Source organism: Mastomys coucha, unplaced genomic scaffold (genome assembly GCF_008632895.1).
Source record: "Mastomys coucha isolate ucsf_1 unplaced genomic scaffold, UCSF_Mcou_1 pScaffold22, whole genome shotgun sequence".
NCBI classification, from domain to species: domain Eukaryota; kingdom Metazoa; phylum Chordata; class Mammalia; order Rodentia; family Muridae; genus Mastomys; species Mastomys coucha.
Window position 1 is genome coordinate 261,249,240 of NW_022196905.1, and position 25,730 is coordinate 261,274,969.

At 50.2% G+C, this 25,730-nt stretch overlaps 1 protein-coding gene across 3 annotated transcripts in view; it reads left to right on the top strand.

The window, feature by feature from the left end:
- Acsf3 (acyl-CoA synthetase family member 3) overlaps positions 1-25,523 on the top strand; it is a 38,554-nt gene extending 13,031 nt beyond the window's left edge. For 2 of the 3 annotated variants that reach the window (XM_031341698.1, XM_031341700.1), the window contains 5 exons: positions 2,841-2,950; positions 11,059-11,185; positions 20,058-20,192; positions 20,886-20,997; positions 24,775-25,523. In XM_031341698.1, coding sequence (XP_031197558.1) covers positions 2,841-2,950; positions 11,059-11,185; positions 20,058-20,192; positions 20,886-20,997; positions 24,775-24,892 — 602 coding nt within the window. In that variant the 3' untranslated portion in view covers positions 24,893-25,523. The other variant, XM_031341699.1, reaches the window with a different exon arrangement.
- The last annotated feature ends 207 nt before the right edge of the window (positions 25,524-25,730 follow it).

Sequence of the window (25,730 nt, forward strand, 5' to 3'; positions counted from 1 at the left end):
CCCCCCCCCCCACTCCCCGAGACAGCCTCTGACTAAAACATGCCAGGCTAGGTAGTATTGCTGGAAGTTTGTCTTAACAGTCAGATTCCTGGGATTCAAGGCCTTGTCCTGTCAGCTAGATTTTAGCAGACATGCTGGCTGGGAGGGAACAACATGGTGGTCTAGAGGACAGGAGCTGCCTCAGCACTGAAGAGGGACTTCATGGTCCTAGGGTCACCAGGAAGGCTGTGTGGATAAGCGCCCAGCAGATGACAGAGGACTCTGAGATGATGGGGCGGAGAGACAATGTCCCCAAGATTGGCACTGAAGACATCCTTGTCTACAGCCCCACCCACTAAGAAGACTACAGTTTATGTAGTCGCGTCTACCTGCAGCACTGCAACAGGAAATGCACAGGGACAAAGCAGACTGGGTAGCAGTAGGAAGGAGCTTTCACTGGGATGGCTGTGTCCCGGGTGGGATGGCTGTGTCCCGGGTGCTGAGGAGGCTTTGAAGGGCAGAGGCAGAGGCAGCACGGTTGCCTGGGTCCTCACTGCACTCAGCTGTGCCACTTTGACGTGATTATTATGCCGCACTTGGTCACTCTGATTTTTTTGTTGTTGTTTTTGTTTGTTGTTGTTTTGGAACAAGTTTGTTGTTGTTGTTGTTGTTCTGTGTAACAGCCCTGGCTGTTCTAGAACCTGTTTTGTAGACCAGACTGGCCTCCAGCTCACAGAGATTTGCCTGGGTCTACCTCCCAAGTACTAGGATTAAAGTCTTCCACCACCACACTCAGGCCAGTCACTCTTATTTTAAAAGTCTTACAGCCCAAAAGACAGAGCTGCTTAGCTCTCTGACTAGAGTGGGGTAACTCACATCACTAGAGTTGAAGCCTAAGCATCTACACACCTAGAATCAACCCCCGCCCTAGGCAGCTTCTCCATCGGCATGCCTCTGACCCTCTGCAGTGGAATGTCAGCCATGGAGGGGCATATGCCTCATCTAAAACAGGGACCAAGCGAACAGAGCTCACCAGGAGGCTGAACCCAAGATACTGAGTATGTGCAGAGTCCACAGAGCTGCTGTTTGGGAGACTTGTCCTGTTAGATTCCTTTTAACTACAGTGGTTAAAATAAAGTCCTGAAGACGTGCTGCAGGCCGACTGATTTGGGCCTCCTTCAACCAGCGGGAGAAATGGGGTCCTAGTCAGGTTGACAAGGTGTAGGCGAAGAAATGATGGCAGAGACGACACATGAAGTACAGGATCTGAATGTATTTCTTAAAAATGGCATCAGACTTTTACAGTCATTGTAAAAGAGGAATGAAAAATCTGGCAGTTTAGCAGTTAAGGTACATCTGAGGCCATCTAAAACACACTGGGACTAAAGCAGCAGCTATCTCCTCTAGACTGGTGCTGCATCCCCCTGGGCCCAATTGTTCTGGGCCCGGGGGACTGCAGACTGCATGAATCTGAGTCCTAATCCATCTAAGTTCTAGTGCAAGTCCTACATGCGAGTCCAAGTCCTCCTGCACCAAGTGAAAAGCGGGCTTATATGGTATACAGAAAGCAGGGCAGATGACAAGAGTCACGTAGGCAGATGACCGCTATATCAAGGTCAGTGATCTTACTGACCAAGATCACGTATCCATTTGTGAAGTGGGCAGAAGAGCAATGCTGCCCCTCCCTGCTGGGGCTAATTTGGTATTCCTATGCTAATTCTCTGGGTCCTGCTGGAGGCAAGTAGTGGGGAGTTCCAATCTAACACTTCTAGCTAATGTCCTTGAGTGGAAGCCCTTCATTACTCTCTAATATGTAAAACATTTCTAACTATTGTGAACTATCTATTGCTCTTAGGAATGTGCTTGACCTCTATTGCTAGCTCTGGCAAGGCATATTCCTTGAGAGAGATTCCAAGCTATGGACAGCTTGGTATTAAACTAGGATAGGTTGGAAATATTGTGTTGGCCAGGAAACAATGCCCAATCTTAGCCTTTTACGAATCATTTCTTGGGGTACCTTTATGCCTAATTATGAGGGCGTGTTGACGATTGGAAAGACTGATCTGGAACACGTCTGAGTTAGGAGATACCAGTGACTGTCTGAATATCCGGGAGGCACAGAACTCCTTTTGGATCCTTATTGCCTCTTATCCTTAATCAGGATTTTACCCCGATATTTTGGATGTGACTGGAGTAGACGAGTGTGCGTGGCAAAGATGTAAACTGAATCCTCAGGAGAAAGGTGTGTTTGGACATTGGCCTCATGTCTGGATGCGCTGACCTTTTTGCTTGCCACCCTGTTCCTGTTGTGCTTGTTGACACCAAGGCATGTGAGCTCAGGGCCCCAAGTCAGCAGCAGAGTGAAACTTCAACCCAGGGCATTGTCCAGAACCACAGGGACTTCCTGGACACATGCCTACCAACTGGGTCTGTCTCAACTTTGCAGGAGGAAGTGTAATGCCTGAGGTTTGGGGCAGCCCAGTATACAGAGTAAACCATAGGTGCCTAAACACGAACCCCTCCCACTTTCCCACTAGCCCTTTCGCCCTTCCTGGGATGCCCCCATGGTCTCTTTAGTCAGGCCCTGCACACATCTGTCCCCTCATAGAAATCTTCTCTGGGTCATCCAGATGGTAGCCAGCTCTCCCTGACCAGGCAGGAGTAGTGAAGGATCCACATGGCAGTGGCAAGGCCGCATGACCAACAGTGACTCTGATTGTATACCAGCAGCTGCTACCATCACCTCAGCGAGGCTTGGGCTTCATACATGCACAGGCTGCCACAGAGAACATTGATCTCCTCACAGCCCAAACCCAAGACAGCAGCTCTCCAATTCCTACCTTTCCCCCATTTTTCTACAGGTTCTGTGGGGACCCCATTGCCAGGAGTGGAAGTACGCATCATCTCAGAAAACCCGCAGAAGGGCTCCCCCTACACCATCCATGCAGAGGGAAATGAGAGGGGGACAAAGGTGAGGTCATCTTTTGAAGGTCTTCCTCAACATGCAGGGGTGGGGTAGCCTTGGACAGTAGAGAGGCTGAGTGGTGTGATGGGTTGCGTGCTAGTGTGTCTGAGTCTCACCCAAGAGGGTCTTCCATTCCCTCCCAGGACAGCATGAGGGAGCTCATCCTGGGTGTGCCTTGCTCCTCCCCATAGCTCCATCTCTGGGGGTCATTTTGAGGGGGTGATATGATTTTACGAAGAAGGAGCATGGGGCAGCCCAGCAGCAATCCTCACAGACTAGGCCTGTGGGAGCATTGAGCCATCAGGTACTAGTGCCATCTGGAGCCCCCCGTGTGTTCATCTGCAGGAAAGTGGATCTCAACTTCATACATGACTTTTAACTTGGCAAGTGTGAATAAGAGGGGGATGTTGTCTTCTTTGATTGAAGGTTTTAAGAGCTAAGAACTGGGGGGGCTGGAGGGACAGTTCAGTGTTTTTAAGAGCACTGGCTACTTTTCCAGAGGACCCAGGTTCAATTTCTAGCACCTACATGGCAACTCGAGTCCCAGGGGATTCAACATCCTCACGCAAACATACATGCTGACAAACCACCAACGCACATAAAATAAAAACAAATGAATCATTTTTTTAAAAAAAGAGCTAAGAACTTCTAATCATAAGGAACACTCTCTACAGGGCCTGGTCCTTGTGTGTGAACCCCTCTCTTTCCTCACCTGCTTAGCCCAGAACCTTTGGCACCATGCATCTCAGCCAGCGTCCCACTAGCCAGCTCCCTATCTCCAGCTTCCTGAGTCTTGGAGCTTAGGCAGTCAGTGAGGCTCTGAAGAAACTGCATGGGTTTCTTCCTGCCCGTGGACAGGGCTCCCTCCGAAGTCATTTCAGCTGCACAGGCTCCGCAGAGTGGAGGCTCCCAGGACTCCCAGCCTGACACCTCGATGTAGAAGAGGCGAATGCTCCATGCACTAGGCCTGCTTTGTTGGCAGTGATGCACACACGTCTCATGGGCCTCAGCTCTCCAGCTGGCTCCTGCTGCTGGGCCTGCAAGTGTGTCAGGCGTTGTCTCTTTATTTATTTATTTTTATTTTCTCACATTGCTCGCATACATGAGAGCCAAACACCAGCCAGGGACAACAGAGGTCTTTGAACAGTACATGGCTGCACAGCTGTGGATAACGCTGCCCTATAAGCGGAGCCTTTCCTCAACACCGCCTGTCTTGCTGAGGGTGCAGTAGCCGTAAGTGTGGGCCATAGCTGGAGCAAACTTGCTTCTCTAAAAAATTTAATTACCTCATCAGTTCTCCACAGGCAAGCTGTCACTCTTGTCAGCTCTGCCGTTGCCTTCTCCCCTGTGGCCACCAGCACCCTGGCCTCCCCTTTCTCTTTCCTTTCCCTACCCCCTTATCTCTGCCATCTGCCCTGATGTGTCAACTGCTGTGCCTGCCCCACATGGAAGGGTCAGATGTTGGGGTCCATTACCTAATAGTTCTTACTTCAGATGGGGATGACCACTGCCAGGCATGTGTCCTCCTATGAGATGTGGGTGCTTAGCCACTGTATTCAGGGCCAGTCAGGAAACAGCTGGTCCCAAGTGAGGAATCTTCAAACCAAAAGGCAAGTGGTTTGCAACCAGCCAGGCTTTCGGATAGCCTAGCTTTTCAGTGCCCCCCCTTCCCACCCCAAAGCACTCAAAACAATAAGTGTTTTGCCTGCATACGTGTCTGCACCAAGTACCTACCAGTACCTGTGGAGGCCAGAAGAGGACTTTGGATCTCAGGAGCTGGAGTTACAGACAGTTGGAAGCCAACCTGTGGTTGCTAAAAATCTAACCCAGGTCCTCTGGAAGAGCAGCCAGTGAGTGTTCTTAACTGTTGAGCCAACTCTTCTGCCCTACTCAGTACCTTTTTTCTGGGCATAGGGCTTGCTTACCCACAAGCCCTTTGAAGTGGTGCTTGGAAACATGGGGCACTTGGGGAATACCCCACCCCAGCTTTTCTCCTGTTTTCTCAGCCTTTCTCTACTGGCACAGTCCTGAGTAGCCTCGAGCCCTGCCCGTTCTCTGGGAACCTAGTTCCCTCCCAGGAGCTCAAGGTCTCCCTGTCATTGCCCCCAGGAAAACAAATTATGTGGTTTATTACTGCCTGGCCCCGGTTCTAAAGCCTTTGTTGAGATGTGGTTCATGCACAGTTCACCTGCAAGTGTCCTGCCCAGCGGTGTTTTCATGGACCTGTGAGAGCTGTGTATTGCTCCCTGCCATCAGTCTTAGAGCCACATTGTCATTCTGGAAACCGTACCCATCAGTAGCCACTCTATTCCTGCCCTACGGTCCCGGTCCTCTCACCCTGGGCCCCAGGCAGCCACTTATCTGTGTGTCTATATATTCTCTGTATTTTGAGTCATTTCAGAGAATACAGAAAAACATCTGATGACATCTAGCGACCCTTGATGACCATTTCTGAGCAAATTAGACAGATAAACAACATGCCTCAACATCAAGGCAGATCTGACAAACTCTGGGTAGCATCATCCTGAATGAGCAGGGTTTTAGTTTTCCTTCACAGTCGAAAACAAGTCAAGGATAACCTTTTGTTGTTGTTGCTTTGTTACTGTTCAAGACAGTACTAGAAGATTTGACTCAAGCTGCCCACTGTCATCACAGCACTTAAGAGGTGTAGCAAGAGGCGTGTGTTTGAGGCCAGCCTGGGCATGTGCAGTGAGCTCCAGGCAAGTCTGGGTCACTCACTGGGAAACTAACTCAAACCAACATCCGACAAAACCTGACTGCATAAAAGAACCAACTCCGAGTCAACGAGTCTTCAGTGTACACCAGCAGCTTTGACAGGACTAGAAGACAGAAGGATCAGTGACAGAGTTTTAGACAGAGGCATTTGGATAAAACTTCAGGAACATAGCAGACAAAAGCAAAATCAATTCCTGGGATTAGGTTAATTTAGAAAGCTTCTGGCATGAAAAACCTATGAAGAGATGGTCACAGAATGAGAGGAAATCCCTTCAAACCACACATCTGATAAGAACTAGCATCTGTAAGCTAGAAAAAACTCCACTAACTGGCAAGGAAATAAGCAACCCATTGAAAAGGGCGGGAGACCTAGACACTTCTCACAAAATGGCAAGCATGTGCTCAACAGGTGTATAGAAAATACTAATATCACTAATTGTCAAGGGAATCCAAGCAAAGGCCAAAATAAGAGTGACTAATCTCCGTTAGAATGGCAGCCATCAAAAGACTCAAGCACAGTGGTGAGGACCTGAGCTCACCGTGGGAATGTAAGTTAGTACATTATAGTCACCATGGAAAATAGTGTGGTTATTAGAAAAGGGACAAAAGAAAGGACAAGCTCCAACAATCTCTGTGGGTATAAGGGAGGTTGTAATATGACAAGCTGTGCCCATGGTTGCCACACTTCATGATAGCCAGTGAATAGCATCAGCCAGCATGGAGCTCAGTAAAAAGACCTGCATGGATTGTGCACCCAGTATGCATGGTGGACTGTGAGGACCACTCAGCCTTTTAAAGGGGGCATACTGGGCATGTCAGTGTGTGCCTATAAGCCTAGCACTCAGGAGTCTGGGGTAGTAGCATTATGAATTCCAAGTCAGTCTCGGCTACATGATGAGACCTGATCTCAAAAAAAGGAGACGTGCAGTCATTTGGGAAACATGAGTGGTAGTGGAGGGCATCTTTAAGTGAGACGAGCGGGGCGCTGAAGGCTCCTGCCTGTGACTTCATGTATGGACTCACAAAAGCAGATCTGGGTGGAGAGAAGACCATGCTGGTAACTAAGGCTGGAGATTTGAGGGAATCCAGCTTCATTCCCAGGAGTGGAGTATTTGTTTCTCATGGTAGCTGCTAAGCATGGTCCTATCGTGATACCATAGCTGGAGTATGCACTAAGTCCAGTCAGGATTGGTGGGCGTCTGTCTCTGTGGCCTTGGACACGGTGAGCCTGCGTGAGATGTCTGAGGAGAGGTTTTAAGCAGGATTGAACTGAGAATCTTGGGGCGCCAGTGTCCTGAGGACCCTGACTCTGCTCTATGTTTTTGGATGCTAATGCTGTGATAGCTGCTGGTTTCAGGAAAGCTGGTATGGTACCAGTGGGATGATACTGCTCATCTTCAGGAGCCCATAGAATCTGTGTTTCAAAATCCAGGTTATCATGGTGGATGAGCCACAGCCAGATTTCAGAAATGCAGCCTGCTGAGACTGGGGGAGGGGCAGACATGTGCCTCAGGGTTAACAAAGTGGTGTGCTCCTAGTTCATGCCACTTGCCTGGGAATACATGTTTCTTGTTTCTTACTGTATAGAAGCTGAAATTAAGACTCACAGTGATGCCTGGTTAAAGATCCCCATCCCTGCTGCCTACCCACCGCATGAACCAGGCACTGACTGGCTGTGTGTGGCAGGGGGACTCCAGGTATTTAGAAAGGTATTTGTCCGCCCTGAGGCCTGTGATCAGATCAGTAGATTCAGCCCCTGATGGAATCGTGGCAGGGTGGCATTATTGAGAGATAGAGCCAGTTTGGAGGAAATGAATCACTAAGGGTGAGCTCTCCCAGCTCCTCCCTCTCTGCTTCCCGGTCACCCTAAGGTAGACAGCGCTCGTCCACTCAGCATCTACTAGGATGCCTCATCACAGGTCCAGAAAAGAGGAGCGAGGTAACCCTGGACCACAAAGCCTCGGAAACTAGGAGGCAGAACAATTCCTTTGTCCCTTAGTTGTCCTCTTAGAAGCTTGTCACAGCAGTAGAAAACTGACCAACATCAGTTGTTTCCAGACTTGGGTCTTGATGAGTCATTTTGATAAATGTTAATTTCAATGTTTTCTTCTGCAACTAAGGATCTCTGTCTCTAAGGTTAGTGCCGGGGGGGGGGCTGCTGTTATATGATGCAGCATATCTGAGAACTGCTCAAATGGTTCCTGGGGGGATGGGGCTGCTTCACATGCTACCATCAATAGTGTTTGGAATCTGTTCCTGAACATCACTCTGGGTGCTGACAGTATCCAGCACTTATGCTCTTAGCATGTGTAGCTCCAGTGGCTAAGTTGTCGTCCGCCATCACAGACACCCTCCTATCTGCCATAGAGGTATCCCTGGGCTTCTCATCCTTTTATGGAGCTGTTTTCTGAACATTAGGGGTGTGTTTCTGTTGTTCCCTTTTACCTGGCTTGTCGCCAGCATTTGAAAACCAGGCCTAGGGAAAGAGCTCGGTCTGGGGCACAGGTGTGGTTTAGCCTGTCCGGACCACAAGAGACTCAGAGCAGGGCATGAGAGTACTATTTGAAGAGTTCTGTCTGGATGCATTGTTTGCCATTTTCTCCATTCTGTGGCTTGGTTTTTAATTCTCCTGTGTGTTATATATCCGGGTTTGTAATTTGGTCAAGCCTGCTTTGTTTTTTGTTTGTTTGTTTTTCATGACTTAAGCTTTCAGTTAGCATGTCTGTGAACTAAAAGACTCTTCCTTAGGTTTTCTTCTGAAAGCCTGATTCAGGGTTAAGTCTGTGGTGTCTGAGGTGTATCTTGCCTGGTATATGAGGAGGTTACTGCTGATATTTTTGTATATGGTTATCCCGCTGGTCCACTCTATCTACTGAACAGACGACTTCCCTCCTTAACTTGCCTTCGCAACCTTGGTGAATGTCAGTTATACATACTTGAGTGGATTGGGCATTGCCAACACCATGCCACTGTAATGTCACGCCTGTGACATTATAGTGTCTTAAAAGTCAGTAGCTTAACCCTTTGCTTTCAGTTACTTTAACTACAAATGTCAGTTTTTGAATTTAAGTTTTGCAATCTTAGAGATCAAATCCAGGACTTGTGCCTGCTCAGCAAGTGCTCCACCACAGAGCTATTACTCCCTACAATCCTACACACACCAGTTTTTTATTTGTGTCTGGGGAGGGATGCACATGCCATCGCAGGTATGTGGAGACCAGAGGAAAACCTCAGGTGTTGGTCCTTGTCTCCATCTTGCAGGACTTCTTGTTCACTAGCATTTACAGCAAGATAGCTGGCCCTCCAACCTGCAAGAATCCACCTGTCTCTGACTCTCATCTTGCTGCATGGTTGCATTACAGATACACATGGCCACATGCTTGCAGTACAGATACACATGACCACATGCTTGCATTACAGATACACATAACCCACATGCTTGCATTACAGATGCACATAACCCACATGCTTGCATTACAGATGCACATAACCCACATGCTTGCATTACAGATGCACATAACCACATGCTTGCATTACAGATACACATGACCACATGCTTGCAGTACAGATACACATGACCACATGCTTGCAGTACAGATAAACATGGCCACATGCTTGCAGTACAGATGCACATAACCACATGCTTGCAGTACAGATAAACATGGCCACATGCTTGCAGTACAAATACACATAACCACACTTGGCTTTTACCTAGCAAGGGCTTATCTACTGAGCCATCTTCCCAGCCCCTCTGCCCGAGAACTAGCTTATCTGTATCTACAGAGTCATTTTGGGTTCTTAATTGGAATTATATCTCTGGGTAGAGAATTAACAATTACCAAGCCCCAGTCCATGTGTGTCTTTCCATTCACTTAGGTCTGACCTGCCTTTGTGTGCGCCATCTTCAGCAAGCAGGTGCTGTCATGGTTTGTTGGACATGCTCAAATGTTTCTTATCTTTTCTCCTTTTCCTTACCTTCTGTTTCAGATAACCTAGTAGGTGCAAGTGCTGGTTCCTGGTTGTCCACCGATAGTCTGTAGCAGCACAGTAGCTCTGGGTGGGCATCCTGCATCCTCTAGAAACTTGGCTAAGTTCACCCGCTAGTTCAAGGACATTGTTTGACTTGAGTTTGTAATATTTGGGGAATTTTTACATATGCCTCTCGTCTTTTGCAAATAGCAGCCCTTTTATTTCTTCTTTTCAAATTTGCATTCATTTCTTTTTCTTGCACTGTTTCTCCAATTAGGATTTATATCATTGTGCCCTCATAGAGGCAGGAAAATGGGCATACTTGTGTGTACATGTGTGCATGCATGTGTGTATGTATATGCACTTGTGCATGTGCTCATATGTATGTGACCCAACATACATGTGGAGGTCAGAGGACAACTTGTGGTAGTGGTAATCTCCTGCAGAATGGGTTCCAGAGTTGAAACTCAGGTTGTCAGGTTTGTCAGCAAGCTCCTTCATCCACCAGTGTGTATCACGACACATCATAAGTTCTAGGCCAGGGGGGCTGGAGAGATAGCTCAGAGATTAAGAGCACTGACTTGCTCTTCCAGAGGTCCTGAGTTCAATTCCCAGCAACCACATAATGGCTCACAACCATCTATAATGGGATCTGATGCCCTCTTCTGGTGTGTCTGATGACAGCTACAGTCTACTCATATAAATAAATACATCTAAAAAAAAAATAAATAAGTTCTAGGCCAGCCTGTCCTATAGAACAAGACACTGGGTCAAGAAAAAAAAAGTGGAGGGCTTATACTCTAATAACAATGAGAGGTATAAATTAGCAGACATGTTAGGCAGCAACCCCATCATTCACTACTAGCCTCAAGCATTACATCCAGGGTGCAAGTGTATGTGCTGATCTTACATAGCCAGATTATACATGACCACAAAGAAAAGCCCCATGGTAAAGACACATAGTGTCCATGACAATGCTAGAGTGGCCACACGTTCTACTTGACATCCAGGAATTCATTCCCTTGGTGCGGTCACTCTGAACAAAGCTGTTGTTGTCCCCCAGAGGCTATGCCAGGGTGCTGCCAGCCACCAGCTGCTTGGGCAGTGCTGGTAAATGTTTCGCAGCTTCTGAGAGTGTGTAGAAATGGGATTCAGGAACAGTTTTTAAGAGTGGGCAGACACTGGCCTCAACTTCAGGACAAGGACAGAGGAGGATCCCAGGCTTGTGCATGACCAAGGTCTACCCATTGAAGGTCATAATTTTTAAAGATTTCCAACTATCTGGTTTCAAAATAATTTGGTCTGTGATGGAATTGGAAGCAGCCTGCCTAGGCCACCAGTCGGGTAGAGGAGCTGTGGAGACCCCAGTGCTGCCCTGCTCTGACCTGCGTATCTCCTCCCTTTTACAGGTGACCCCAGGGTTTGAGGAAAAGGAAGGGGAGCTGCTAGTTAGAGGGCCCTCTGTGTTTCGGGAATACTGGGATAAGCCCGAAGAAACGAAAAGTGCTTTCACTTCAGATGGCTGGTTCAGAACAGGTAGGATGACGCTCTGAAGTGGCAGAGGGGACTGAGGTGGAGGAGGGCCTAGTCTATGTTGGTGTCTCTCAGCCTGTGCATTCCAGAACCTCCCACTGAAGGTAGAGGCCATTTGGAGGCTGCTATTTGACACCCTTTTGAATATCTCAGCCTCCTGCCAGCTACTGGAGAGGGTCTGAGACAACTGCCCTACAAGGAGCCTGGAGCCCTGTCCTCTGCCAGCTGGCCACATTGCCAAAGTGGTTAATGTTAATGCCAGATGATTGTGGTCCTACTGCCCTGGAGGTCGGGACTTCCTGTTCTCTTGGGCACCGTACTGCTCTTCTTGCTCTGTAAAGCCCTTTCCCACCATGGGGTAGAAGCAGTTTCAGGTTGCATATTCCTATTTGCTCTCTTCTGCGTGGCCTGGAGGGCTCATGGGTGAGGGCAGTAGCTCATGCAGGCTGGGAGATACACCGAATGTACTGTAACTTCTCCACCTGAGTGTCAGTCCCCTGAGACCCCTCTGTATCTTATGGGAATCTCACATCCTAAGGATAATATGGCTGTGCTGGAGTTGCTCGCTGTGTCTGTCTGTTGGTATGTTTTTACCTGAAGTTCATCACCATCACATGAGGCACTGACCTCAGGAGGTCAGTGTTCTGGTCTCTTTTCCTTTTTGCCCTTGTATATTTCTAACATTTTGAGAATATGCTTTCTCTTCTAGTTCTTAAGGTAATACTTTTCAACAAGAAAGGCCTGTTTTCCATGTGACATCCTGGCCCACATAACAGAGGCGGTTTAGACCATGTTCTTTTGGGAGGCAAAGCCTTTTGGGGGCCATGTGCCTGGGTACTGTGGCTCATTGGAAAGAAGTAGGATCTGTAGGTAAGGAGGAGACAGTCTATAAGTGTCAAATGTGACCCTCAGTCTGGTGGCCCTGGAAGCATGTGTTGTCCTGGCTACCTTGGGTCAGTATACTCTAGCTTGGTGGGGGCATCAATCCAACACCTCCAGGGAGTGCCCATGGACCACAAGTTGAGACCCACAAGCTCCTGGGCTTGCCCTGTGGGCTCTGCAGATACCACTGTTGCAGAGTGTCACCAGCTCAGTGTTGGAGAACTTGATGTGATTATATCGTGATTATATCAGTAGATCAGGGATAGAAAGTGGTAAGCATATAACACACGGCTCCCCAGTGTTCCCTCTGTAAACATCCTGGTTAATGCCAGCTATCTGGAGGAAACAAACCTCCCGCTATTGTCCCTCCAATGCAGTATTTAGGAAACCCTGCTTTTGAGTGAATCCTGCGTTTAGCAGGCCCCTCCAGCAGCCTTCTGCACAGTCCCTGCGGGGATCCCAACTTGCTTTGTGGTCACCTTCTTTTATGTTTAGGTTTGGATAAAAGGCTGTGTTCTTCCCGTTAAAAACACAGGGAGCAAGCCCTATAGGTCTTACTGATGTTGGGACTCATGGAGCCCTGGGGTGCAGCAGGGGCCACGTGGGCAGTGAGCGCTCCGGGTGGGCCTCTCTGCTGAGAAGGAATAGCATGCATTAATTATTGTAAAGAGATGTCTTCAGGAGAAAACGATTTTGAAATTCAGTTTAATTTCATTGTAACGTGCTGCAAACAGGAAGGGAGTGTGTGTGTTTAATTGGCTCTCGGGGGTAAGGCCGGGAGCTGGCAAGCCTTTGTCACAGGCCATTAGCGATACAGGCTGCATAATGAGAGCGCGCAATCAGCTCGCAGCTGCCGCTCCTACGGGGAGAGCATGATATTAAGTAGAAATCAGGATAAATTAAACTTAACCCTTTCCCTAGCTGTCCCTCCTGCCACTCGGATTGTGGCACAAGCTGGAGAAAGGCTGCCCCAGGCTCTTGAGAAGAGCTCTTCCATAGCCTCTCCCAGGTCATCCTTTGGGTCAAGATGAGAGGAGGGTCACTCCCTATCCCACTGCTCCACTGTCTCCACCTTCCTTTCTGCAATTATTTTTGTCCCAGAGAACATGCAGAGGAACTCACAAGGTTGGTGGCTTCTCAGAAAGGAGCCAAGGCCTCCCTTGTTGCCAAAATTAGTCCTCCTAACTCTGTGACTTCCAACCAAACTGTTTAGAACACATGGCCTGCCTGGAGTTTGGAGCTCAGGCAGGCAGTCATGGGTGAGCCTAGAGTCTGGAGGTAGGCTGTCCTCGGTGGGTAATAGAAGGGAACAGGAACTCTTCTGGGCCACCTAAGGACCACCAAGGCTAAAGAGCCAGTCATCCAGGTCCCTACAGCAGAGGGGATGGAATCTAGGCGCCATGAGTCAATTCCATTCATGTGCATAGGAACCAGGTAGTTACCAATAACACTGCAAGGGGACATACCCGCTGTGGAGCTCCTTAGAGAACAGAACCCTGATCTGAGGAAAGTCACCAGCAACTTCTAAGCCAGAACAAACCTACCATGTCCCGCTGTCCCTCCTTCATATCTGTGTCCTGCTTTGTGTGTGTCTTTCTGTTTGGGGCTCTGTTGTGGTCTTCTGTGTGTGGCTGGCTTTGGGGACTTTGCCCTTTCCTGTTGATCTACACGAAGCCATCACGTGCTTTTGGAGGGCCCAGGCTGCGAAGTGTCTTAAACACATGGCTGTAAATGTTTTTCTGATGTAACCTGTTGACCTTTACGCATACCCTCCATAGCAATGGCATCGCGTGAGTCAGGACCTATGAACCCCCTGTGCGATAGGCAGAGGCTGCTCGTCTGCCTGCAGGACTGGAGTCAGCCAAAACCTGGGCTGGGAGCCAACCTTTCCTTCATGCCACAGTAATTGCATATGGCTGGCAGTTTGTGCTATGCTGTGCCATGGAGAGAGCAAGGCACCAGCAGGGAGGACAGGAGTTAACAAGACCCCAAAGGCACTGGGTGTTTGGGGGGTTGGAATCCTCCAGACAAGCTGTGCTGCCCCTCACTTGGGTTTCCATGGGGATGAGACATGCAGAAGCCAAAGCTTAGCCTGGAAGAGGCCACCCACTGATAATGGAATTGCCCACCACCCACCACATAACCTGTGTTGGCCACGATAGGCACACAGGGAAGTGAATATCCATCCCTAATTGCACTGCCATTTGAGCAATCTTTCCCCTCTGCTCTCCATGTGTGCCAAGTTCTCCGTGAGGTTCTGTGCATGCTTGCTGAGGGTTAGCACCAAGTGCTGCTAGGGGTCTCCTTAGCTCTACTGAATGGCTTCTCCAGTGCAACCTCTAAAGGTTATCATTAGTTTTTAATCAATTGTTGATTGGTTAATAGTCTTCCCATAGAAAGACTGTTCAGCGTGATCACAGCCAGTAGAAGCATGTAAGGGTCTTCATTTCTGAATGTTGAGCTTCCTGCCCTTGCCTTGCTGTGTGACTGACACCTGGGAGGTTGGGAAGGCATCAGTACCTCCTGACTGGTGGATACAGGAAAAGGGATTCTCTGTGCTTTGTTCTCAATGGCAAGTCCCTTGGCTCAGTGTTATGTGTGGACAAAACAGGCCAGGTCCACAGGACAGTGGCCTCATTCCCCTGGTGCTAGAATGGTGTGAGGGCTGACAGTATGTGTCCCTGGTTTGTTCCTGCACAATGAGCTATGAATTCCAGGCAGGAGTTTGCAAACGTTTTAAAATCTGAGTTATGTGTCTATCCATGGCTTAGACCTTCACAGCCCAGGCAGCCCAGCCATAGCCCAGAAGACCCAAGACTCCAGAGTACTTAAGTGTGGAAGCAACCACACCCTCCCCCACCCTCTTCTCTAAGTGTTGCTGGTGGGTTCAGGGATGCTGACCCCATTCACAGAGGATGACCTGTCATTGCCACTTGGTTACTCCCACCCTGCCATCCTCTGGTGGACCCCACTCCCAAAGACAGCTTCCACAGCTTGGTCATTCACATGCAGCATTTGCTCTGGTAAGCTCAGGCTGGTGGATGCTGCCTGCTTGTGCTGGAGAAGCCAGGATCTGCAGGTCTCAGGCTTCTATAGTCCTTGAGGACCCACCGTTCTTCCCAGAGCATCTAGAGCCCAAGGCCTGCAGTAATATACATGTGTGCATTCTTTGTTTGCCACACGGAGCTCCTGCCAGGCCCTCCAGTTCTTCACCACCTGCCTGCCTGCTTTCTGACATTCAACCTCTGAGATAAAAATTTCCTCTGCTTTCTCCTACTTTAAGATTGATGCCTTTAAAACCAAACAAGTAGCCTATTGTTGATCGTGTCTTTGGGGTGTCGAGCTGTGTGTGCTCTGCCACTGTCCCAGGCAGGTTTTGGTGAGGCTTAGGATCCTGGGAAATTATCATTTCTGTTTGGCTTCCTGCTCCTTCTAGTGGCTCTCTAGGTCCTGGCCCCCATTCTCGGGTCTCAGAGGCTTTCTGCTTCAGTGTCAGTGACAGCTGGCTCCCTTCTGCCACAGGCACACCCTCTGTTAGGGTCATGATGCCTGCTCTTCCCTACCTCAGCCACCTCCTCTGTCAGACAAGAGAGGCCCAGGTGGAATTGAAGCTGCTGGGAGACAGGAGTGTGGCAGCTGTGAAGAGCAGCCAGAGGGCAGGTAGTCCTGAGCCCCCAAAGCTTTGAGAACCAGAATCCCAAGTGTAGAATGTCATCCTGCAGCTGCCTGTGGATGCCTGGCACCAGGCCAGGCCTGCAGCCCTCGGTCCTCAGCAGAGTGGATGCTGTGCTATTGTTCACAGGGTCCCTAGCCAGAGTGAAGTGACCACAGGAGGTGGTGTGCAGCGTCCCTGACAAGGCCCCTTGACGAAGGCACTGCCCCTCTCCATTCTTGCATCCAGAAACCAGAATCCAAGCATCACAGATTTATTTTCAATTACAGTTTAAGGCAAAGACATGAACTAGCACTGGGTTTGAAAGCAGTGCATAAATCCATGTAATAAGATTTTATTGATTGCATGCTGTCTCTGTAGGAACAAAATCCCCTCGATACACACATGAGGTCAGACCAAGGAGGCTAAATCCAGATCAATGCCTTCTGACAAATATGTGGTTATAAAAAGTAAAAGTTACTTAACTCGTTTGATGTACGTTTCAAAATGAAGACTCTGTCTTTAACTCCCAGCCCAGCAGCCTAGTCTCCTAGGTGCTTGGAGCCTGTTCCTTAGCTGTTTGCCCTGGCCTCCCTGGCCTTAATTACTTTGGCCTTTGGTAATGGGGTTGTACTGAACAGGCCAGGACAAGCTGGAGGGCAAAATGGCCTCACACTAACAAGTCAAAAGTCACAAATTAGGTGAATTTCTAAGGAATTGGCTGAAGACAGTAGAGCATCAGGAGGCTGCTGGAGGTTGTGATGTCCCAGGGATCTTATGAAGGTCCCAGCCAGGGGTCGCACAGGAGGGGAGGAATACCAGGCTAAGGCACACTTATGCTGGGAGGAGCACGTGAGCAGTGTGAGGATGACTCTGCTGGAGATCTCAGCTAGCAGGATCCTGCAGGGCCTCAGAACCCAGGGAGTTTCCTGGGCTTTCTTCTGAGACATGAAGCCCTCTCCCCAAGGGCACAGACAGAGTGAGGGTTCTGCTGTAGGACACAGTGAGGTAGCCTGACTAGAAAGAGCCAGCCTCCTGATGCCCCAGTGTAAAGACAACTCAGCCATTGAGGTAGCCTGACAGAGTTAGGCTGCAATCATGGAAGATGGCCCTTAGCGCCATGCCAGTCTGTTTAGCCTCCTCATCATGCCAATGTCAAGGGTAGCCTTCTGATGGTAACATTTCCTTCCTCCCAGAGACCTGGTGACCTGGAAAGGGTGTGGCCCCTGCACTCTGCCTTGTGGATATTATGAATAGAATGGTGGGTGCTCTTTCCTGCTCCCACCCATGAGAGGAAACCAAGGTAGTCAGTTGTTCCTTCTTTCAGTCTCTGGAGATAGCCCAGAACCCAGCATAGTGAGACCGCAGGGCACATCTAGAATAGTTCTTGTGTGGAGACACTGATGTTCTGCCACATATCAAGTAAGGACCTAGCACAGTGCCCTGGAGCAAAAGCAGCTCAGCCTGTATGGCTGGCTGGCCATGGGATACTGCTTCTGGTGTCTGAAACACCAACATTAGGGTCCCCTCCAATACACTCTCATGCATCCTGAATTCCAAACCTTTGTTTTTATAAGGACATTGACTGTGGTATCCCCTTGAATGCTTAGTGTCGCCTCTGGCTGGAAGAACGTATCAGCAGCATATTGGGAGGAAGAAGTAAAGAGCCTCTGGTTATAAACTCACCTTCAAACCTCCTTGCCTTGCTAACTTTTCTAAGCTAGTGATCTATCCACAGAAGCCACTCTGTGGACAGCCATGGAGACCACACCCAGGTTCTCCCTCCACCTGGTGCCGTGCCGCTTACAGCTCACAGTTCCCCACAGCTTGCCAGACCTTGGCATCAGCATCTGTGCAAGGACACCCAGTGGCCTGGAGAGAGGAGTTTCCTCAGACTCAGATATGGCCAGAACCACGGAGCTGCCACTGCACCACGCTACGGAAGACGTGGACCATGCTCTGGTGGAGGCTCTGATGGCAGACCTCAGCTCCATGCCCTGCATCCGACCCTGCCATGAGCACGACTGTCCAGCAGGATGGAATCCAGTCATCCAAGCAGAGACAGGGGCCTGGGCTGCCAACGCTCTGTGTGCTAACATCTGGGCAGAGCACTGCAAAAGCCCAGCACTCTCTTCCTGCCTATCACCTGGGGACAGGCACCAGCTAGAGAGATTTATAAAGGCTGTCTCCAAGGCCAAGGTTGATGAAGGCTAAGCACACCCCAGTGGCTCGGACTCCTTAGTCAGCATTGTCAGAGCTGAAAGCACGCTAGGGTTGAGGTCTTGCCGGCTGTAGAAAATCATGAGCTGTTAGCAGGATGGAATTGGGCAGAGGGAAAACCCGGGTGTGGCCTTTATTAGTTACAGAGTCATATAGATAGATTGTGAGGTAACACATCGCAAGCTTAGAGAGGATGGCATATCAAGGAGGTTTGAAGGTAAGTCATAACCAGGCGTTCAGTTCTTAACTCCTTCCTCCCAGTCCTGCTGACATAAGTACCTTCTCCCCTCAGGGCCATTGCTGCTGGTCTCACCTTTCCCTCTCACTCTGGCCTTTTGCACAGAGAGCTGACCATGTTCCCTGATCCACAGCATCTCCTCCCTAGGGAGCAATTGCTCTGACTTCCCCAAATGCGTGACCCTGCATATCACAAGCAAGAACCAGTCCTCAAGCACTGGCGGTGTGAAGCAGGATCTGCCTAGAGAGTAGACCATGCCAGCAATGCCTACATCACTTTCCTCAAGAGAGAAAGTAGCAGCATGGGGCATGGCCCCAAATCAAGAGCCCACATGTGCAAAATCCCTTATCCCGGGGCCTCTGACCTGATCAAACTTAACAACACGGGGCTTGGGAAGAGGGTATGGAGCATTGCAGTAGGCAGTATGGTATTCCTGCAGGGCCAAAAAGAGAAGCCATGTTCAGGGCAAGGCAGTAGTTCGGCTGTGCTGCACCTTAGAGTGAGTGGAAGCCCATGACATAAGGAACAGCATCAGAGAGCTTCCTGCTGGGACTCAGTGTAGGCTGCCAGCAGCCTGTGCGTACAGGGCAGGAGAAGCCAATGGAAGACGGAGCTTCCCAGTCTGAAGGACACAGCTGGATCCAGAGCTACAACAGAAATGGGAAGGAATCATAGATGGATGGTCCCTTAGGACCCAGGACGAGTCCTGTATACCCCATAGACAGAGGGTCCCTTAGGACCCAGGGCAAGTCCTGTATACCCCGTAGCCCATACTGGGTCCTTTCCCTTCAGTCAGTATTGTCCAAGGCCTATCCTGGTCTAGGCTGAGGCTGCCCATCCAACTCTTCTGCCACCTGCCACACATAGAGCTACCACACAAGAGAGAACTATCCAGTGCCAGTCCTTGCTTCAGGGGCCTGCCTCTTCCTTCTCTTCCATAAATAAGCCCTGAGCTTGTCCAGGCCACCCATCTATCTTGTTTAATAGACTGGAGTGTGCTCTGCACTGCAAGTCCCAGGGAGTAGTGAGGTGATGGATGGTGCCTTCCCGTGTCGGACCGCGTGATGTATAATGAAATATTTATGATTTATTCCAGCTAATAACCCACAGGGAGTGCAGGGAGCGTGTGAACAGACAATGAGGCCTCGCACTGCTGTCAGGGCTGCTGCTGACATCTGCATGCCTACACACAGCCATAATCATGCAAATGTGTGTGCATGGACATGCACCCGCACTAATGTGCAAAAACAGTGTGCAGGAGGAAGCCTTGGCCAGAAACACAGCCCTGTGCTCCAGCCTGGCCCCTGCTCCTGGCACTGTCAGGGTTTCTGAGGGGCATAACAAGCTCACCAGGCCCCATGCTTCTGTGTGGAAGGAGCAAGTGAGACAGTTATTTTGCTTAGGGGAAAGGGCACTGTGGCTGTTTGGGGCTGGTGAGGATCAAGGGCAGAAGAGCAGGAAGACATTTACTGCAGGGCATCCCCATGTTAGAGAAGGAGCTGAAAAAGATCATGCTTTCATCCAGCACCTATCCGAGGTGGGATGATAGAGGCTCGTGGGTAAGAGTGCGACGGTACCCAGCATGTGTCTGTGTGAACCAGAGGTCAGGGTCAAAAGCCACAAACTGTTTGCTGCTCTTTTGAAAACAGTGTACCCTGTTTCTGATTGCTCTGACAGAATCCAGTGGCCCAGTAAGTTCCCAGCATGCCATGGATTCTGGTGGGCTCCACCCCCACTGCTGGCTGGGCCAGGTGCCAATGTCATAGGAATGGAGAATAAGGAAGGACACGTGCCATCCCTGGGGACTCTTGAGGGTGATAATCAGGAGTACTGAAGTCTCCTGTGACAGATTGTCCAGAGCTGTCACAGAAACTCCTTTTCAGGAGACACCGCCGTGTTCAAGGATGATAGGTACTGGATCCGAGGGCGTACATCAGTGGACATCATCAAGACTGGAGGCTATAAAGTCAGTGCCCTGGAGATCGAGCGGCACCTGCTGGCCCACCCCAGCATCACAGGTGAGTGGATGGTGACCTCTGGCCCCACAACACAGTGTCTCCTTTTTCTACTCTTTTTTTTTTTTTTAAGATTATTTATTTTATGTATATGAGTACACTGTAGCTGTACAGATGGTTGTGAGCCATCATGTGGTTTCTGGGAATTGAACTCAGGACCTCTGCTCACTCTGGCCCAAAGATTTATTTATTGTTATGTGTAAGTACACTGTAGTTGTCTTCAGACACACCAGAAGAGGGTGTCGGATCTCATTACAGATGGTTGTGTGCCACTATGTGGTTGCTGGGATTTGAACTCAGGACCTTTGGAAGAGCAGTCGGTTCTCTTAGCCTCTGAGCCATCTCTCTAGCCCCTTTTCTGCTCTATTTAAGGTTTGGACTGTTAAGGACCAGACTCTCTTCTGCCTGCTAGTAGGGATCCTGTGAAATGTATCTACACTCCCTCCGTCCCCTGCACACAGCACCATGGTGCTCCCTGTTGCACTAGAGTGGCCTGCAGGCCTGGCCAGAATGCACAGCTGCTCTACAGACCAAGCAAGAGCAGGCTGAGCCCCTAGAGATGCTCCCCACTCCTGTAAGGGTCATCGGGCGCTGCAGCCAAAAACCTGGCATTACCACACATTCATGCATGCTGTTCAGCCTGTTGTGGTCATCGGGGCCTTCCCAGGTGTCCCCAACCTGTTCTGTTATCCTCAGATGTCGCTATAATTGGAGTTCCGGATCTGACATGGGGCCAGCGGGTCACAGCTGTGGTAGTTCTTCAAGAAGGACATTCATTGTCCCACAGGGATCTCAAGGAGTGGGCCAGGTAGGACTAAAGGGACTGTCCTGGGTTCTAGGGCATCTAAGGAATCGGGGACAGAAGGGCCTGTCCTGGGGCTGGACGGCTGGATGTGGGGAGGATGAAACTGAAAAGCCTAGCAGTGTGACCTGTAAGTGGTGTTGTCTCTTCCCTCATTAAATGTAGACTTGGCAGTTGGAAGGGCCTCTGCTGCAAACCAAGTTGGGAGGCAGTAATAGGAGAGGAGAGTCTGTCTGTGCTCCTGGGACAGAGGCAGATATTTTGGTATCAACTTATAAACCCCAAATCATTTCGAGGCTGAGGACTCCCAGAAACTACCTGACAATCCAGTGCTGCACTGAGTAACCCCTCCCTATCTGGCCAGACTTGCACAGCCTGCCACAGAATGGTCTGGGCCCCGCAGCTCTGAGGGCGGCCTAGGTGCCTCACACCTTACCGTGGGGCCTTCAAAGCCTGGGAGTGCCTTAACCCAGGATAGGGATGGATTCTCCCTGGTTCCTGTAGATACTTATCTTGTTTTGTTTCGTTGAGGATTGGTGGGGGACAGTGTTGAGACAGGGTTTCTCTGTGTAGCCCTGGCTGTCCTAGAACTCTCTCTGTAGAGCAGGCTGGCCTCCAACTCAAAGGTCTGCCTACCTCTGCTTCCCAAGTGCTGGGATTAAAGGTGTGTGCCACCACTGCCACCATACTGTACTGGCTTTTTTGCCCCCTATGTTGTTTGTGGTAGACTCCTGTTTCTCTCATCTTAGCCCCTGGTGATTTCTAGTATCCTCCCAGGACTCTCAGGACAGAAAGGGACTCTCACAGCTTCCACTGTGAGGAGACCTTCAGGTTCTTCCTTTAAATCTGAGTTCCCTCCACTCTGCTGTGTCTCCTCTTGCTCCCACGGCCCCCACCCCAACTTGCCTTCTCTGTGTGTAAGACTATTTTTGGCTCGTCCAACGAGACTTCACACGCAGCAGGAGTCCTCGTTTCATCAGGGCCACACAGCTGGGCAATTACCGATTCCCCTGGATTCGCAAAATCACAGTTGGAGCTCTGTAGCTTAGCAAAGGCAGCAGTCTGCCTGGCCGGTTGCTGCTTTGATTAAACAATTACTTTTTTGAGAAGAAAAGCACCAGGCATCCTCTGCTGAGAGCCACTGTGGTTGTTGGATGGAGGTCCCACATTGGCCTGGTCTGTGTCCATGGCACAAGTTGGTGGCTCCTGCACTCTGAGTGTTTCCCCTCAGAGCCTGTGTCTGCCTCTGAAGTCAGGCTCCTGGCATGGGTATTCAGGCTCATGGTGAGCATAAGAAGACCTGACTATGAGGGGATGAGGTTTAGAGCGTCCGGGAAGGTGTAGCTGTGTAGAAGAGGGCAGTGCAGGGAAGGTCGCCAGGCATTGCTGAGCTGTCCTAAGGGATTTTTGTCCCCACAGTGGGTAGCCACTCCACCAGTTGTTTCTTGGGGTTGGGGACCTGAGGAGATATCTCCACTTGAAACCCCAGCCCTGCCCAGTCTCCAGAGAACAGTGTCTGAGCTCCCCGGTGCTCCTCCTGTGAGGACACCTGCAAGGGCTGTACTGCCAAGCAGTCCTCACCTTTGTACGATGGCCAAGTCCATGCTTGGTGGATGCTGCTTGCTGCTGGTGACCCTACTGTCTTAGGCTACAGAGCAGTGCTGTACAGTTGCCATTGGAGAGGTGGGTGGCAAGGAGAGAGAGTTAGCACTCATCCTGAGGTTGCTAACACAAGTTCCAGAAAGAAGTGGTTTCTGGAGAGGACACTGACAAAGAATCCAATTTTCTCCATGATGACTGAAAAAGAAGTGGGCACAGCGGCCAGGCCTGGAGTTTAAGTACGCAGTCTTGGCTATATAACAATTTCAAGGCCAGCCTGGGCTGATATGGGAAAGAGAAGGAACACAGAGAACCTAGGTGTCACTGTGTCCATCTGTGTCATCTACCTGCTGTGAGGTCTACCCCACACCTCACAGCAGCCCAGTGATCGTCAGGAGGTCCACACAGCCCCAAGTGTGTCCTCCTTGAAGTTGGTAATACCAGTGACATGCATAAATTGCTGCAACTAATCCAAGAGCCAGGGCTGAAGAGCTCCGTGTTTGTGAAGCTGAATCTCACCTAAATATCCACAAGGCAAATGCCAGACCCAGAGCATCTCAGGGGACACTCCCCAAAGTGCATACAAGTTCATTCCAGTTAGGAGGGACACTCCCACCTGACTTCATGGCACCCACGACCCTGCTACGGAAACCAGACAAGAAACCCAGACCAGTTTCCTGTCAGACAGACACAAAATGCTTAACCAAATGCTGGAAATTAGGTCCTATTCACAAAAGAGCCAACACATCAAGATCGTGTGGCACTTACACCAGAAACAGGAGGTTAAACATTCAGAAACCCAGGCGTGTGGCGCGTGGTGTTTACAGAGTGGAAGCCTGCTGTCAGTTCAGTAGACACAGAACGTGCATTTCCGGATGCTCGCATCACTTGCAGGAAGTCTAGCAGTACCAGAGAGGAGGGAACATTCCTGAGCTGAGGGAGGGACTCTGAGGACCCCTGCAATTGAGCCTGGACATTTCCTCCTGTGTTCAGGGGCAAGAACTCGCTACCACCTCTTCCCAGTCCCCTCAGGACATACAGTTCATCTGGGAGTAATATTTCTTATGATGGGGCTGGGAGTCCAGACAGTGGGCATGCTGGGCCTCTATCTGGATCTGGGTGCCAGCCGGTCACTTCAGCCAACTGTAGAGGTTTGTACCCAGTCCCCGCATTACACTGCACTGGAGTTCCCTGTAAAAACCTACCCAGTTCAGTTTCTACACATAGAAATACACGGGCCAGGTAAACTTAACAGGACAAGAGGAGAAAGATGGGGGCACCAGGAAGAATGGGGAGCACAAGCTAGGAACAGGGGATGCGCTAGAATCCCTTGTGGGATAAAGTCATAGGGAGTGAGGCCAGTCCACCCAGAACCAAGGGACATGGCCCAGATGGTTGGAGAAGCAAGACTCAAGTGCCACGGTGCCCCAGACAGCCCTGCTGGGGGGTCTGAGCAGTCACTGCAGATGACCTCAGAGGGCTGTCACACAAGAGCATGAGAGCTGGTAAGCCAGGCCTAGGTAGGAACAAAGTGTGACATCAATGGCCATGAGTCACTTAAGACTGAAAATTGTATCTGCAGTTAAAATGCCTGTGGAATCCTGGAGGTATCCCTTAGAACCCTGGATAAAGTCTCCATTTCTCTGGTCCGTGGAACTTGGGGCAGGCCGGGATTCTGCCCCAAGCCTTACACATGATCTCTGGTTGGGTTGTCCATGCAGCAGAGCAGGAGAACATCTGCAGGGCTCATCCCCACCTCAGTGTCACCTCAGAACAGGACCCATAGCCTTTCCTACCAAAAAGAATGCCTCCCTTCTGATTAAGTCCTGATGGCGGCCCAAAAGCTACTTGTCTGTAGTTGACCATGCTTGTCATCTACAGGAGCCACTCTGCTGTGCCAGGGTCACCTTTGGAGAGAATGGCAGTAGGCAAGCCTGTGGTCAGTTACCCCCAGGGCTGGATGAGGAAAGGGCTCACTTTCTTCTCCTGTTCCCTCCTCTCAGTGTGTTCTCACCCACAGCACTGCTGCCTCCAACCTGACCTTGCAGGAAGCCAGAGGGAAGACAGCGGTCCTGTTGCCATCCATCACAGTCAGGCCGTGACCGCGATGGCTTCTGGGTATACCGGATACCTACATTTCTCAGGGTGGGGTGCTGTCCTCTCAGGCTGTGCTTGTCTCTGCAGAGGTGTCCTGGCCCCCTATGCTGTGCCCTCAGAGCTCCTACTGGTGGAAGAGATCCCACGGAACCAGATGGGCAAGGTGAATAAGAAGGAGCTGCTCAGGCAGTTCTACCCCTCGTGACAGAAGAGCCAGCCAGGCCAAGGCTAGAGAACAGCAACCACCCCTGGCAGTCATGTGCTGTGGGCCTTGAAGCAGGTCCAGAGGCCCTCAAATGGAATCCCCCCTGCAATCAGGTTGACCAGAATCAAAACCACTAGATGAATCACCAAGTGAGCTTCCCCAACCCTAGGCTGATTGTCCGAACTCAGGTGACCCTGAGCACTGGCTGTGTCCTCAGTGGTCCTTGAGATCACTGGTGTGTGCCAGTCTCACAAGCACAGTAAGGACATGGCTGTGGCCAGTGTATGGCCAGCTCTTCAATGTCCAAGGCTGCTGCCTCTCCTGAGGGCAGGTCCCAAGAGTCTGAGATGACAGTGAGAAGAGAAGTAAAATAAAGACACACGATCTGTGTCTGTGCTTGCTTCTGACTGTGACCTATGAGTCGTGTGTCTGCCTGCACACTTTTCCTACAGCCATTACAGCTCCCAGCCACATAGGCCACTGAACAACAGCACTGGATAGAGCCTACAGCACCCAGACCAGGATTCCTGCTGCTGGAACTGCCGCCCTCGAACTGCTGTATGTGCGGTACATTTGAAGTCCTTGTAGACACCCAGGGCCAACCCCAAATGACCCTGAAGCATCTCTTCCCTGACTTTGTCTCACCCCAGTTTGGGGTCTTTCTGGTCCTCTGTGTCCCCTTTGTTGCCTTCTTATAACTCTTCCTGCTCTGCTCCTGAAAGCTTCCCTGACCTCCGTCTTCCAGCCCACAGACCTTAGATGTCCTGCCAACTCAGGTCTGTGGTTATGTGCCCTCAGGCCACGTGGAGAAACAGCTCTCTGTCTCTTGGTGTCTGTC